The sequence below is a fragment of the Callospermophilus lateralis genome, chromosome X (assembly GCF_048772815.1).
Source record: "Callospermophilus lateralis isolate mCalLat2 chromosome X, mCalLat2.hap1, whole genome shotgun sequence".
NCBI lineage: Eukaryota > Metazoa > Chordata > Mammalia > Rodentia > Sciuridae > Callospermophilus > Callospermophilus lateralis.
The window spans coordinates 30,010,346-30,025,706 of NC_135325.1; the positions used below are offsets into that span (position 1 = coordinate 30,010,346).

A 15,361-nucleotide genomic window follows, 5' to 3' on the forward strand; every position below is an offset into this window, starting at 1 on the left:
TAAGGTCAGGTGACAGGAGGCTTTTCCTCCATCATTATGAATTATATGAATTTCTAAAATGTAAGCTACAAAGATTATAGCATTGTAATTTTCCTCTTTTCATGCATAGTAATGGGGAAGGCAAGTGAACATTTTTTAGGCATTCTGGGAATAGTGCTTGTAACTGATCAATGTTTTCATTTAGTTCTTTCTGAATCCTTAGGGGTAAACACTAAAATAAGTCTAAATATGTTTAATTTTTAAAAAGATATAATACAGATTCCATAGTAACTTAATATCCAATAATGTCTGGATTCTCTCAGTTCCCAGGGCTATTTTGGGGTCTTTGGGGGAAAATGTAACTCCTTTTCCTCTCTCTCAGCTTTTGTATGCTGCCACTGAATTTTACCCTATCTTGGTACACTCTTTTCCAGCCCATTAACCCTATTCAGCATCCAAGATCCAAAAAGGAGTGAGACTCTTGGCTGGTGAGGGGGAAACATCCATGGCCCCCAGTTGTTCATATATTTAGTGAGAGAAGATACTGGATGCCTTCTACTAGCCCTTAAAATACTACTGTCCCATGTCCTCTAATACTCCAAGCATATTCTGCTCATTTCCATGGTAGAAGTTTTGACAATAGACCATGTAATGGTATTTGAAAAGATCATTTTCTATGGCTTCTGGAGAATTTGGAAGATATGAGTCATATAACTCACCCCTCCAGTACCAAATTAGTAGGAAGGCAATCAAGACTGGAGTTTGGGGGGTATATCTTACAGAGTCCAAAGGCAAAAATGAGATCTCAAAGCCAAGAAGAGACAGTTTAAAAGCTAGAATTATTGTTTTCACTTTTTGATTAGCAACATGAAAGAATAGCTATAAATGCAGCTAGCAGTTAATACTTTCATTATCAGTTAAGGATTATAACAATTCAACTTCAGTATTGAATTTAGTTATTTATATGACAAAATTTCTCTCCACGTAATGGTCCAAATTGTTATTTCACATTTGCTTTCCGAATAGGGAGAACCTCCAATGTACTGGACTGGCTGGCTCCATAACCATGAAAGTAAAAATCAAGGTCAAGGTTGGATAGCATTAGTTTCATTCTGTTTCAAAGTCACAAATACAAATTTAACCCTGCTGGTTTTCTAAACAAAAAAAAAATGTGTGAAAGTGGTGCCAAAGAGCATACAAAATCATCATCTCTACAGGAAAAGTAATTCACAGGTTAGCAGTGCTAACAGTGGGAAGCACTGTCATCTCTGGTTAACCAGGACAGCATGGCGTCAAGGTTGCCTTGGAAACCAAGTTGTCAAGTTTGGGTCAGTATTGAGATACCTAGAGTGGACATAGCACTATGCTAGAATTATGAGTATTCTTGTAATGCTCAGTAACAATATTGCATTCAGAGCACTGGACTGTCAATGGCACAGAAACTATTGTTTGTGTCTTCCTGTTCACTCTTTAGATTCACTTAGAGATACTATTGCCTTCTGAGATTAAAAAGGAGGTGGCTTCTCTGTTTCTCTCCATAGCATCTAAGGATGCTAGAATGCATCAGATTTTGTCTTCCTTCAACAGGCTAAACTTTGACACTAGCCAAATTTCTTAAGCCCTCACAACCTTAATACTCTGATGTTTTAAAACTGTGTCCACCATTCATTCTGGAATCACATCTCCCTCTTTTTTGGACCTTCCTTCCATATTAAAGGATATGGCCAAGCACCAGCTACATTAATCTTACAATTCACATCACCATACAACATTGAAGAGAAAGAAACAAGAAAAACAATACCTACACAGCCAAATTTTTGAAAGTATTCTCTTTTTATTTCAAAACATGGGAATAACTCAAAATTTGAGCCTCAATGACCAAAATATATTCAAACCAAATGTTCAGAAGATGAGCCAGGCCACCATTATGGCAACCAGTCTCACATGGACAAGTGGACGTTAAAGAATGATGCCTGCAACATGGTTAAAGCTATAGCACACCCACAAATAGATTCAGACTTGGTTGTCTAATTTGCATGCATGAGTACAGTGCCTTCTCCATGCCACTAGTACATATATGCCTTTTCCAAAGTCAGTGCAGGATCCATATCTGTGCAAGTCTTTAAAAGTTTGCTCCCTTACAAAATTTTATCATAATTTATCCACAAGAGCCTTAAAGTGACAAATTTTTATGCCACCTTTACCTCCCCAAAGTTGCTTCTGAATAATAATTAGAGCTGTCAAGAGTCCCAGCATCACATGACAGAATCCGTTTGTTAGTTATTTTAATGTCAGTTAGCTGTCTGTGAGTAAACCTTGCTAAACATATCCACATGCTTGGCGTCTGGAATTTGAAATTGGTAACTTTTAGTGGCCATGGCAACCTTGGATCATAATGACAAGATTTTAAAAATATATAATGAAAGATGTCCTAGGAAGAGTTGAGCTTTCCTGCCTTCCAAAGCAAATTCTTCCCTAAATGTACCAAACAGTGACAGCCTGACACACTCTTGCACGGGGCCCCACTTTTTCCCACTAGTGCAGAATTGCTGGAAACCCAAACAGCATTTAGAGCCAAGAGGGGAAGTGCCTGAATCTGAAAAGGAACCAAAAGAAAATGTACCAGGGAAAGAAGATGGGAACTGAAAACAAGTTCCCAGAGTAGCTGTCTGTCAAGAAGCGCATTGAGTCTTTATTACTAGAATATGCAGAATCCCCTGGGAATGACTGCATCTTTATTTGCCGTAACTCTTTTCTTGCCAGTCCTCTCCTGGATGTTTGAACTGCCTCTGTGGTTGTCCCAGCAGCAGGTCTCAGGAGCTACATTCCTCGCAGTGACAGGAGAGGATGTACCGGTAGGTGGCGGTGAGTCGCATGCCCCCGGAACAGCGCAGCCGCAGAGCCTTCAGCTTCGAGGTCTGGGGCCGGCAGCAGTGACAGGAAGAACGGAAAGGCTGCTTGAGGACAGTGCTGAAGGACACCAAGGGCTCAGAGCGTGATGCCTGGCTGCAGTGCCCCTCACACCTGGCCAGGAGCACCATCTGGGGAAATGAGAAGAGATGGTTACCCTCAGTCAGGTACCACAGCATCCTTTGAAAAGCCCTAACACTGCTTGCCAATTGCTGCTAGATAGACCCATGGGTCTCATTCCTGGTTGCATAATAAAATCATCTGGTAAACTCTAAAAACAAAATCAACACATCAGAGCTGGAGGCATAGCTTAATGGTAGAAGACTTGCATGCAGAGGTGCTGGGTTAGATCCCTAATACTGGGGGGAGGGGGGCGGATGTCAACACCAATGTTTATGTGGCAGAGTCTTGCTTGGTGAATTTCAAGCAAGTTGCCCTGTAATTCCAGAACCAATAGCAAGATCATAAAAGTGGAACTGTTCAAACAAAAGATCAAAGAATACATATATATGCATGAAACCTTTTGACATTTACCTTATGATGTTTTGGATATTTCAGGGATTGAAGATACCAGCTATTACCTCTGACATCATCCTATAGGGCATAATTAAACACTCAAAGATTAAAAGAAGGGAATGGTTAGCCTATCTTTCCAAAAGAAGGAAAAGATGACTTCTGATAATTATAGATCATTAATATCATTATCTGAGAAGATGCTGGGGATAAATTGAACAATCACTTAGCATCTACAAAGGAAATATGAGATAGTAGAAGAAGAAGAAGAAAAAGTAGGGCTTGGGAAAGAATAAGTTGGATTAGAGCAACTGATTTATTTTTTCTGAAAGATCATACAGGCAGATAGAAAATGGCAGCTGTAATCTGTTTGGATTTTATTAAAGCTTTTAATTCTATTCTGCTTTCTTTTTCATACTGATAGGCAAAATAAACATGATCTAAAACAGTTTTGGGGAGATTATGTCATAGGTCTATAGTATATGGGCCAGTCCCTAGTGTCTATCCCCATTTCTCCAATTAGAGAAGGGGAGAGAGAAAGAGATATCTAAGATCTTTTCTGGTTCCTTCTCCCCATGTCTGTTTTACATTTCACCTTGGAGCAGTGTTAAATTTGTTGATCTCTAATGTAGATCATCTTAGGGAGATTAAGCAGTTATTCAAAGTCACCTCCCTAAGGTTGAGGATCTAGCTCAGTGTCAGTATTCTTACCTAGCATGAGCAAGGCCCTAGGTTTGATCCTTAGCATCAGAGGGGGAAAAAAAGTCCTTTCCCAAAATGGAGTCTTTAGAGATCCAGTTTTGGGTGGATACAGTGATCCTGTGCCAACAGACTTAGGAAATGTGTGATACAGACACACATGAGCCAAACATAGACCTAACAGATCAGGCCATTAGATGCCCATACTAAAATGACCAAGTTAGTAGTGTAGGGCCATTTACAGATGAGCTAACCTAATTATGATTTCACTAAAAGCTTTCAGGGTGCCAAGCTCCAAGTCCAGCCCACTATGAAGGATAAGAATTACAGCACCAAAGGACCTGGGGCCACCTGCAATGGACCTGGCCCTTCTTCCTCAGAACTTGGACTTTCTGCACAAGAATAATGCCCAACCATATACAATAAACACCTTCAGGGTAGCTGCCCCTAACCTTCAAAACAAGTTCAAAATCTTGAACAGGAGTCAAGGCCCTCCATGACCTGGGTGTCAAGTATCTGTTTCAGTCCTACTGACAGCTGTCCCTGCTGCATCAAGCTTAATTACTTAGGAGTCCATGGAACTGCCCCAAATTCTCCTGCCTCTGGCCTTTTCTCTTGTCTTGCTTCTCCCAGGAATGTCCTTGCTGCCTGGCTCAGCCTAAGGAAAGCCCACCTATCCTCTTTAGCCAAATTCAAATGCCCCCTCCTTTTTGTTATAGGCTTCATGTGACACAACATCATCATGAAACAATTATTGGACCCTTGATGTTCTCAACACACACACACACACACACACACACACACACACACACACACTGTCTCTAAGATATCTTAGTATATAGATCTCAGCTCAAAATATTTGGAAATCTATTGTGTGTGTGGTGGGGACAAGGCAGGAGTTTGGAAGATAAGATCCATAAATGGGTATCAATTAGCAGGGGAAGGATAACCATTTACTTTCTGTGTTTACTCCTGATAGCTCACATTTTAGCCTCAGTCATGCCTCATCTGTGTTTCAGCACTTAATGAACATCTGGCTCAATGTGCATGTGAATTATCTGAGTTGTTGTCAAAATGGAGGTTTCTCTTAAGTAATTCAAAGAGATTCTGAGATTCTGTATTTTTCATGAGATTACAGTTGATGGAGATAATGCTATGCCAACAACCACAATTTGAACAGCAAGACTCTGGACTTATTTAAGTTTGAGGGCTCTTCTCTAGATGGATCACTAGGAGCAACCATTTAGCTAATAGTATTGAGTGCTTACAACATGGGTAGTACATTGCATGCTTATCACAATACTACACAAAGGGTAATACAAAGGGGACTGGGGTTGTAGCTCAGTGGTAGAGTGTTTGCCTAGCATAAATGAGACACTGGGTTTGATTCTCAGCACTGCATAAAAATAAATAAATAAAAATAAAGATCTGTCAACAACTAATTTTTTAAAAAAAGATACTACAGTGATCTGTGATACTATTGAAGATCAGCAAATTGAGGCTTTAGAGAATTTCAGTTACTTGCCCAAATTCACATATCTAGAAAAAGGCAGATCTGGAATCAAAGCTAGCTCTATCTGAATCCAAGCTCTCTATCTAAACCACTGTAATACCTGCCTCATGATACGAGGTTTTCCCAAAACACGAGCTGACTTACACTCTTCTCTAATCTACACTGAGCTGCCTCTGGGAGCCCTGACCATGTCTAACCTCTTTCTTTCTTCCTTACCTTTACTTTCCCCTCCCTCTTTTCCTTCCTTTCTTTTTCTTTTGTTCTTCCTTTCCTTTCCCCCCATCTCCTTCCCTCTCTCCTTCTATCTCCTTCCCTCCCTCTCTCCATCTCCTTCCCTCCCTCTCTCCATCTCCTTCCCTCCTTCCCCCTTCTTTCCTTCCTCTCTTCTTTTTCTCTTATTTTCCTTCCTGGGGATGGAACCCAGAGCCTCAGGCATGCTAGCAAGTGATCTACCACTGAGCCACACCCAGCCTCCTAACTTTTTGCCTATGGGCTTCATGGAACACAGCATCATCATCCCCAAGTTTAAGCAGAGCTAAATCTTCCAAGCTCTAAGTGACTAGGAGTCCCCACATTAAACCAACATTTGGGCTATTTTACTTCAACTGAGTAGGAAACATATTTTTTTTCCTCACCAGTGAACACTGTGTACCCCTATTTATAGGGTACCCCCTTTCCCCTGGGTAATAAGATTCACCCATGACTCTTCTCCCATTCTTTCCTTCACCAGCAGCCTCAATAAATGACTGTTTAGCTAATCTCCAGGGACCCAGCTCAACCTCCAAAGGGTCTGTGCCAGGCTGAGGACACCAACAAAATAGCAACCAGGGAACAAATCAGCATGGGGTAGAGGGAGCTTTGAAAGTTTGAGTGGAAACACAGCTCACTCCAACTGGAATCTGATACTATCACTAGGGTCACCAATCCAACTGGCATTAAGAGGCCTTTGTGCACAGGTTCTTCTGTGTATGAGTTTCTGTTCCTCTCTCCCTTGTTTTGGTAAGCATTATGAGTGTAAACTACCTCTCCCCTCACTCTTTATTTTTCTTTCTTCCTTCTCTCTCCCTCTTTTCCCTCCCTCCCTCCCTCCCTTCCTCTCTCCCTTCCTTCCTTCCTTCTTTCCACTTTCTTCCTGTCCTTTCTTTCTTTCCACTTTTTGTGTCCATCACCTCCCACAGTGCCTGTATATAGTTGGCATTCAGTATAAATGTTCCCATTTTTAAAACCGAGTCATATTTCAAATGATCAATTGTGTTGTGTTCCTGAATCCCTTCATTTCTCCTACCATACTATAAACTTTCTGGGTAGCAATAGGAGATAGCTTGAGGGGTTCCAAACAGCTCCCTCTAGATCCTGAGGATCAGCCCTTGGCATGCCAGGTCCATTTTCCTCTGGAAATTTTCATAGACTTTGTCCCCTAAGCCCTCTACCTTCTCCTTCCTTGATGCCTTTTGGGCACCTCCCATTCCTATAGCCCTTAAGAGTTCAGATAACTGTGCCTTAGATCCACACCCTCACTTGGGCCCACCATCTCCCACTTCTCACTCAGCTCAGTCTGCACAGACCTGTCCTACCAGCTCACTTTCCCAACCTGGCTTCCTGAAACCCTTCCTTGGCTCAGGACCAGAACTCATCTCCCACCACCACCACCACCCATAGTCCCTCTTTCCTGCACTCACCTGATAAGGGAGGTCAGACAGCAGGATCTATTTCTCTTTTACTTTTATCTTGCCTCTTAGCACCCAGGTTAGTGGCTTACATTCACTTTGCTCTATTACCTCACACTCTGTCCAGTGAAAACCACAATGAGGTTCATTTTCCTAATCCTTTAAGGCTATAGGAGATCCCAACAGTTATTGAGATCTCAGTGGTGACTGAAATAGAAAAGTGAGTGGAAACACCTGTCTAGTTTATAACTTCTTCATCAAGATCATAATATCATTTATTAAATGTCTATTCTATGTTGGACATTGTGCTGGCCATTTTACAAATACTCTCGCTGACATGTGGACATACCCTTGCCCTCAAATAGATGAATCCATTTTGCATGGGAAGAAATTGGGGCATCAAAGAATGGCTTAGCCTTCCCAAAGTCACCTATCTGGCAAGCCATGAAGCTGGAATTGGGAACAAGGACTCTGACAACAAAGCACGGATTCCCTTAAACATTTTCTAGCAGCCCATTTCCCCTAACCACTGACCTCCTGTGTGTTTGCTCAACAGCCTTTACTCACTAAGAATTTAGTTTTTGTGTGTAAATTAGAGAATTTAACCTGGTCTCCTGAGAAGGCTACAAATGAACTTGCCCCTCCCAGGACCTTTTGTACCCAAGCCCAGGAGGTGTCCCTACTTACAAAGTCATTAGGTACATCCTAAACTGTGACTATACTCTTCTCCTTGGTGGTTCAAACTCTTTAACCTGACTCTGTCTCTGCCCTTTTCTGAATTGCTAGGATATGGGCAACAGGATCCTGGGACTGGCCAAGTGCAAGTTCAGGGCTAGGGTGAATACTGAAAGTTTCCAGAAAAACTTTCACTGTTATTTATTTTTTGTAGAAAAATTGCTGGATATCAATTATTATTGTTGGTAGAGTAATCATTGCCATCAGGCCAAAAATTGGGACTAGATTTCTAAATAGTGGCTCCTACATTCTATATGCATTATATATATATATATATATATATTTCATACAGTAGGCAAGTATCTACTAAATAATGGCCTTGGCCATGATGTCAGGGAAAATATTTGTAGACAAGAAAAACCTACCTTAGCCCCTTCCCTCTAGACATGGGCTAAATGTTTTATCCCAAGTCTCTAAAGGCAAACAATCTCATTAAATGAGACCTATTAAGAGAGAAGATCAGCCTGAGTCTAAAAGTTAAGAATTATAGAATATTTCCAAATGAAAACAATTTCTTGCTGGATACATAGAGAAAATCTAATCCGGAAAAGGTCTGAGTAGCTGATATTCTGCCAAGCATATTTTATGGCCAACGAAGAAAGGTTTATAATTATAAGCACCATTTACATAAAACTATTGCTATATTTGGGAGAGTTTGAGATGTTTGAAAACAGATTGTTCCCATGAAATTACAAACATTTCTCCTATTATCACAATTTTGCACTGTCATTTACTGTGGCATTCTGGAAAAAAAACAAAGGTGAACAACAGTAGACTATAAAGTCTGTTTCCATGAATCATGCTCCAGGTCTGTAAATTGGAGTTAACAATGTTTCTTGTGTGACCTTCTTCAGGTCAGTGTGGTAGTTGCTAAAGCATTTTGCCTGAATCTTTCCAGACTTTTCAGACTATTTTTGAGTTTCTTTTTTTTTTAAGTTCTGGGGATGAAACCCAGGGCCTCATGAATGTCAGGCAAGCGCTCTACCCCTGAGCCACATCCCCAGCCCTTCTATGAGATTTTACAGATGCCCCTTTTCTATGTTCTTTCCTACTTTTACAATATCACTTTCTTTGAAATAATTTTAATTCCTTTCTATTTTTAAAAGAATCACAACTATGAATAACTCAACAATGGAGAGTTCATCTGTGGAATAAGCAATATTAAATATTAGTGCTGTGTGCTTCTGAATGGGGAAGAGAAGAGAAACAAACAATTACTCTCGTCATCCTTACTTGGGCCTGCAATTTCTAAGCAATCATAGTTGTAAAAATACTTCTTGTATTTTTTCCCTAATTTTGTTTTCCTTTTGTTGTTGTTTGTTTTGTGCTGTGCTGGGGATCTAATCCAGGGCTTCACACTAGAACTAAGCTCCACCCCCAGTCCCTAGTTTCCTTTTCCTAAGAAGGGATTTTAGCCTTGCAGAAATTTACATTTGTCTATTGACTACATTTTTTTTTTTTTAGTTTTGGTACAAATAAGAGCCAGGACATTTTTCTTAAATGGAAAATTTCTATTTTCCTCCACAGTCATAGGTCTTATTAATATAATGGTTAAAGTGATTTAAGTCAAATTTTGATCCCCCAAAACTAAAACAAATCATCTTCATTGGGCTATAATCATGGAAGTTATGGAAAATTTAAAAGCAGACTGAAGTCATGATGTTTTTAAATAGAGGGTGGAGAGATTGACTTATATGGTCTCAATTCTCCTGGTTGATATTACAAAAAAATTCTTAATTATACTTTCAATTTAAAAAATACTTGCCATATGAGAATGCTTAAGTGGTTTTAGTCTCAGGACTAACTGACAATCTCTGGGGTTGAGCTAAACAAATTCTTATTTACCAAGTGTGGACAAATTTTCATGTGACTGGGGGCAGTGACAGTCATGAGAACTCTCATTTGGAGGCCATTCCACCCTCCAGTGTGCCTGCCTTCTGGGTGGCCCATGTGGCTGGCCATTCTTGGTGGTCTTTTAAGCATGATCTTCCTTCTCACACCTTGTCTCAACACTGAAGCAGTTGCCTCTGTGAAAAACATGCCACCTACTCCAAACAAGAATGATTTGGATAACCAATATAAAATGATCAACTATAAAATCACCATATTATCTTTTGAAATCATTTTAACATCAACGTGGCACAAGGAGAAAAAGGCTCAGACCACAGAGACAGTTACTGACTATTTTACCAGGAAACTCCCTGAAGAGCCCTCCGAGAAATATGTTCTACTGTTCAGCCATATGTTGCATTCCCTTTCTCTTTATCAGAGGTAGAAGGAGTTACAATAATTTGCAGGATCCATTTTCCTTTCTTGAACAAGGACACTATTGCTCATGAATTTCACAGGCAGGGACAAAGACAACCATCCATGGTGTACACGTGCTTGATTGGGCTGACAATAGTGCAATGCATTGTGGAAAATCTTCAAAAAGGATCCTCCCACAAGCCCTAGGTTTGGACTATGACTCTAGTTCTCCATCCCCTGACAAAGAAATATGGCTTCCCTTTTTTGGGTTTCTTTCTTTCTTTCTTTTATGGAGAGCATGGTGCTATACTCCCAGAGACGTTGATCTTACCTTTGAGCTACACTTGTACAATGGGTGACTGATAGAATCGACATAGTGGTGCCTCATACAGCGTCGAGGGTCTGAATCCATCATGAATGAGCTGTCTGTCTTGCTGTCTGTATCTCCCATTATCGCCAGCAGGGAGAGCATAGAAAAAGATGCAGCTAGAACATGATTTCTCATTGTTGTGAGGGAAAACTTCTCCAGAAGAACAGCAGAGGGAGGCAGAGGACAAAAAATTGGCTATGCCTTCGAGTCCTAGGATCCAGTTCCTTTCAAGACAAGGGCAGGATCTGGCTGAAGCTTTATGGTTGTCATTGTCCTTTGTATGCCAGAGTTTTGTCTTACTCTTTGCACTTGGAATCCATCATCATAGTATCTGCTGCACAGCTGGAATGAAAATAGGTATTATTTTCCCCAGAAATATTTACCCAGAAATATTAATGGAACCTAGGAGGTATTAGGTAGAATTTTTTCCATGCCATTTTGGGTGGAGAATATTGGTTTCTAGAGTGTTATTAGCATAAACTGTCATTCATTCCTCTTTCTTCCCCCAGTGCTTATGCTACATATTTATAACCATTTGGAGGTGGGCATGATGGTTTAATGGAAGTACATGTTGACTTGAATTGCTAGAGTCCATGTTTCTAGGGGCAAGAATAATTCAAACTCATAATAAAGATTAAATATGTGGTTCTGGCCACAGGATAACTAAATTGGACACTCTCATCTTTATTTTTCATTGGCAGGAGTGGGAGGGTCTAGGCAGTTTCCCAGGAAGCTTTGGTATCAACATCAGCTTACGGGGCTGGAGGGGAGGTAGGTCAGCACTAATGAACGTGGGCCATGTCCCTTGGGAGCATGTTTTCCATTTCCAAGTCCATACCCACCCACCCACCCACCTAATTTTCCATTTCTGTGCTCCAGGCTCATCCTGTTTTTGCTCTAAGCCCCATGCCACCCAGCGTCACTGGCAAACTATATCTGAAATACACATTATGCTCAATGGCCTCCAGTGTGGCTAAGGCAGCACATGTGTATTTCCCAACAGAGTCACACATTTCTGCAGAGCCTTTGTAGCTTGAGCCCATGGTGTAATTTGAAAAGGAAAGTGGTCATCGGAGCAGAGACTTAGCATTAAAGTGGGATTATGCTATACCAATTTTCCTGAAATTTGCTTTGTTCTTTTAACCATAGCTTTTGGTCAAAGTACTGGGGTCCACAAAGTTCTCCAAATCACCTCACAACACCCCCCTACATGGCCCACACTGATGCTTTTTATTACACCAGAAGACAGAAAGTACCAAAAATATTTGCAAACATTTAGGAAAATTGGATTGGGGGTGGGGGGGTGCTAATACTACAACCCAAACCAAAGCAATGGAATAATTAAAGCTTCAGAAAAACTTTTCAAAGGTATTTCAGATCAAACTTCAATTGTCCTGTTCATAGTACAACTTTTTATTTTAATTTCTTACCTACTCATGGCTGGTCTGACTAAACAGAGGAAAGTATTTATATGATCAAGATGGGAAATTCAAGTGGGTATAAGCCAATTCGTTTTGCCCTAATAAAGTGACCTCAGACCCACCTTACTGCAATTATCTATCTTGCAACTATGGGGCACAGAATCTTAAGTGGGAAAAGGTGTGTGAGATAGGGCTGCTTCAGAGCAGCACAACCCCACAATGGCAAAGTCTGAGTACATGCGTTTCAAAGAAGTTCTGTAGAAAAGGCAGCGACCACTAAGAAGGGAACCCACCTAGACTCAAATCATTGCAACTGCTGGGCATATTGTACAGCTAACTTCAACTCTCCCAGCCCATTTCCTCATCTGTAGTGTAGGGGAATTGACAGAGATGGCATCTATTGTCCCCTTCTGCTCTAAATTGCACCTCTTCATAGCTATGGGTTCAACTACCACCATTTACATATGCAGAAGGTATGAGGAGACCCCATTTTCATATAAGCTTGCTTCCCTTTTCTTTATGTGCATACTAATGGTAATATTTCATTAAAAATGGAGCAAACCTGTGTCCAAAGTCGCAAATCAGCCAAGGATGCAGAAGAGCATTTTTTTTTTTTGAAGAGCGATTGAATTTGATCAATACACATATGAATGTATGAAATATCACACTGAATCCCATTAATATATACAATTAATATGTGTAAATAACAAATTTTAAGGAGCATTTTTTGTTTGTTTGTTTTCTTAACAGCTGGCTGGGCTAGGTTTTCCTATACACATGACCCTGAAACTCACCAAGACTTCAGCTCAAAAAGCCAGAACTTTCTTGGGGTCCATGATCAGAGGATGCAATATTATTACTATTTTCTGAGTTTCAATATGACTAAATTATCCCAAGTGGTTATCTGTCTCTTTGAAGCCTTAATTAGTCTCAGAAAGAGAATTGATTCGATTTCTCCTTTCACCACTCCAGTCTACGGATATTTCCCCTGGGAATCAATGGCAAAAGGATGAAGGGAAAAGCAGACATTCCAGCCTTGGCCCTCCCTCCCCATTTGCCAGCAACTTCTCTTCAGAGCATATGAAATGAGCTATGAACCCATAGCTATGAAGTGGTGGCAATTTAGAGCAAATTAAAGAAAAACACATACAGCATGATGGCAAAGCCAAGCAACAACACCATTAACAAATCTCTATATATGTGTATGAATGGCTGTGTTTGTTGGCATTTTCATTCTCTCCACAGGAAAGGAAACATAAAGGGCCCTTAAACACTGTCACGCATTTAGGAGAAATGAAAATTTAAGTATTTGGAAATACTCTGTTCAACCAATCAGATTTACAAAGATTCCAAAGTCTGGTCTTGCACCCTGTTGGCAAGGCTGTGTGAAAACAGGCCCATTTTGGAGACAGTACAGTATAAATTGGCACAAACTCTATAGAGGCCAATTTGGCAATATCTTTTTGAAATGCAAAGTATATATTTTAGGCCCAGCAAGTCCATTTCTGTGAATTATACTACATGTGAAATCTACAAATACATAGTTGCAATAGCATAAAATTGGAAACAGCATAAAATATTCATTAATAGACATGTTAATTATGTAATATTCATACAATGTAATACCAGGCAACTCCACAAAGAAGGATGCAGAAACTCTATGTACTGCTTTGTGTTAAAATCAAGTGGGATAAGAATATATAACTGTATTTACATAGAGAAACTCTAAAAGGATACCCAAGAAACTAATAAAATTAATTACCTGTGAGAATTAAGGGACAGGCATGGGAGAAAAACTTGTCACTGTATAGCTTTTTGTATTTTTAGGTTTTAGAACTTATAAATGTATTCCCTATTCAAAATTTCTTTTAAAAAGAAATGTTCTTTATTAAAAACTCAGTCTAAAACTGATAATTAAGTTGATAAATGTATAATGTTTATTCTAGTTTGAGTGTTTTGACAATATTATATTTTACTTCTTATAAATATGGGAAGATAGACTAGTCTAATTTATTCAATTTAATTTAGTTCTTGTATACTACTGCCACCTAGTAGCAACTTCTTGAATTGCAAGCACAGTTAATTTTTTTTTTCTGAAGTGAACAAAACACTTTAGCAAGCAAATATTATGAAGTTTATACCAATAAAGGGATAGTTAATGCTACAGGCAATGTCACCTTATTAACTGGTTTTCTTTTTATAGGTGGTAAGACAAATCAGGATGAGTAATAAAGAAAAAAAGAGTAGCAAGAAATGTTGCTTGATCCCTAGTATTGACAGATTTTTCATTTTAGTACACCCACAAAGCGTGATACTTTTGTTCAGTTTTTATATTAAATGCAGAAATAAGAATGCACACAATGTGAATATACCACAGAGTCCACAGAGCCGCTCTCAAAATACAAAGTAAGATAAGATTTTCACAGCATAACACTGTTTTTTTTTCCCCCTTAAACATCCAAATTGAATGAACCAACACGGTTGTGTTGAAGAAGAAATTAAGATAAAGTTCAAGAAAAGGGCACTGTTAAGTCAACTTGTCTTGACATTGGGTTGGTGAGGGAGTGCCTGGGCGAGCATGTGCAGAGGGCAGAGGGAGAGGAGAGCTCACAAAGGGGAAAATCATACCACTGGAATCTTCATTTTCTGACAGCCTAGGGGTTTCTCTGCCTTGTAGAAGAGTCTATCATTTTCTCAAAACTAAATTACTTTTCCTTTAAAGCCATGTGCCCCCAAATCAAATGCTGCCAATCAAGACTTAGAACCTTGGCCTGACCAATAGTGGATTGAATGGGAAAACAACTCTTTTTCTGCACTTAGGAGCCTTGTGGCTGCTCTGTGCTCTGGGTATGGTCTCTGAGACATGGACTTGGCCTATGTACAGAGCCCGCATTCTAATAGCTCCAATGTGGAGCCTCTGCCGGCAGGAGAGGCACGTAGGCTGGCGTGCCCAACTTTGGAGCTACCCTCCAAACAATACCAGTGGAAAAGAACAACTGGTGCCCAGATTCCCCCACCTGTCATCCTCAGCGAAATAATATCACAGCCTCCTGGGTGAGAGATGGTGTTGTGCCCACAGATCAGCTCACTCTTGGGCTGACCTTCTGCCTGGCAGAGAGTAAGTACTGGTTTCACACAAGTGATTCCAGCAACAGGCTAAGACAAGTGGCATGTGCCAAGAATGGCCTTATTCTTGTCCTGCTTGCCAGGCAAAGGAGGGTGGTGCTTCAGTATCCAAATTTTTCCCTGGGCTGTTTTCACTATTAACATAAGCAGGTGTTCCCTTCTGTGACTTCTTTCAACAAAT

The 15,361-nt window shown here is 40.1% G+C and overlaps 1 protein-coding gene across 1 annotated transcript; it reads right to left on the reverse strand.

Moving 5' to 3' along the window:
* Positions 1 to 2,792: 2,792 nt before the first annotated feature.
* On the reverse strand, positions 2,793 to 10,768 carry Ndp (norrin cystine knot growth factor NDP). The gene is made up of 2 exons (XM_077107727.1): positions 10,595 to 10,768; positions 2,793 to 3,020 (listed from the first exon to the last, which is right to left on the reverse strand). The coding sequence occupies exons 1-2, from the start codon at positions 10,766 to 10,768 to the stop codon at positions 2,793 to 2,795; spliced, it is 402 nt and encodes a 133-aa protein (XP_076963842.1).
* Positions 10,769 to 15,361: the final 4,593 nt, after the last annotated feature.

Bases quoted from the DNA above. Each gene is read 5' to 3' on its own strand.
- Ndp (XM_077107727.1), bottom strand. From the start codon at position 10,768: ATGAGAAATCATGTTCTAGCTGCATCTTTTTCTATGCTCTCCCTGCTG. The intron at 3,021-10,594 runs GTAAGATCAACG...TCATTTCCCCAG, and splicing joins TGTACAAGTGTAGCTCAAAG to ATGGTGCTCCTGGCCAGGTG.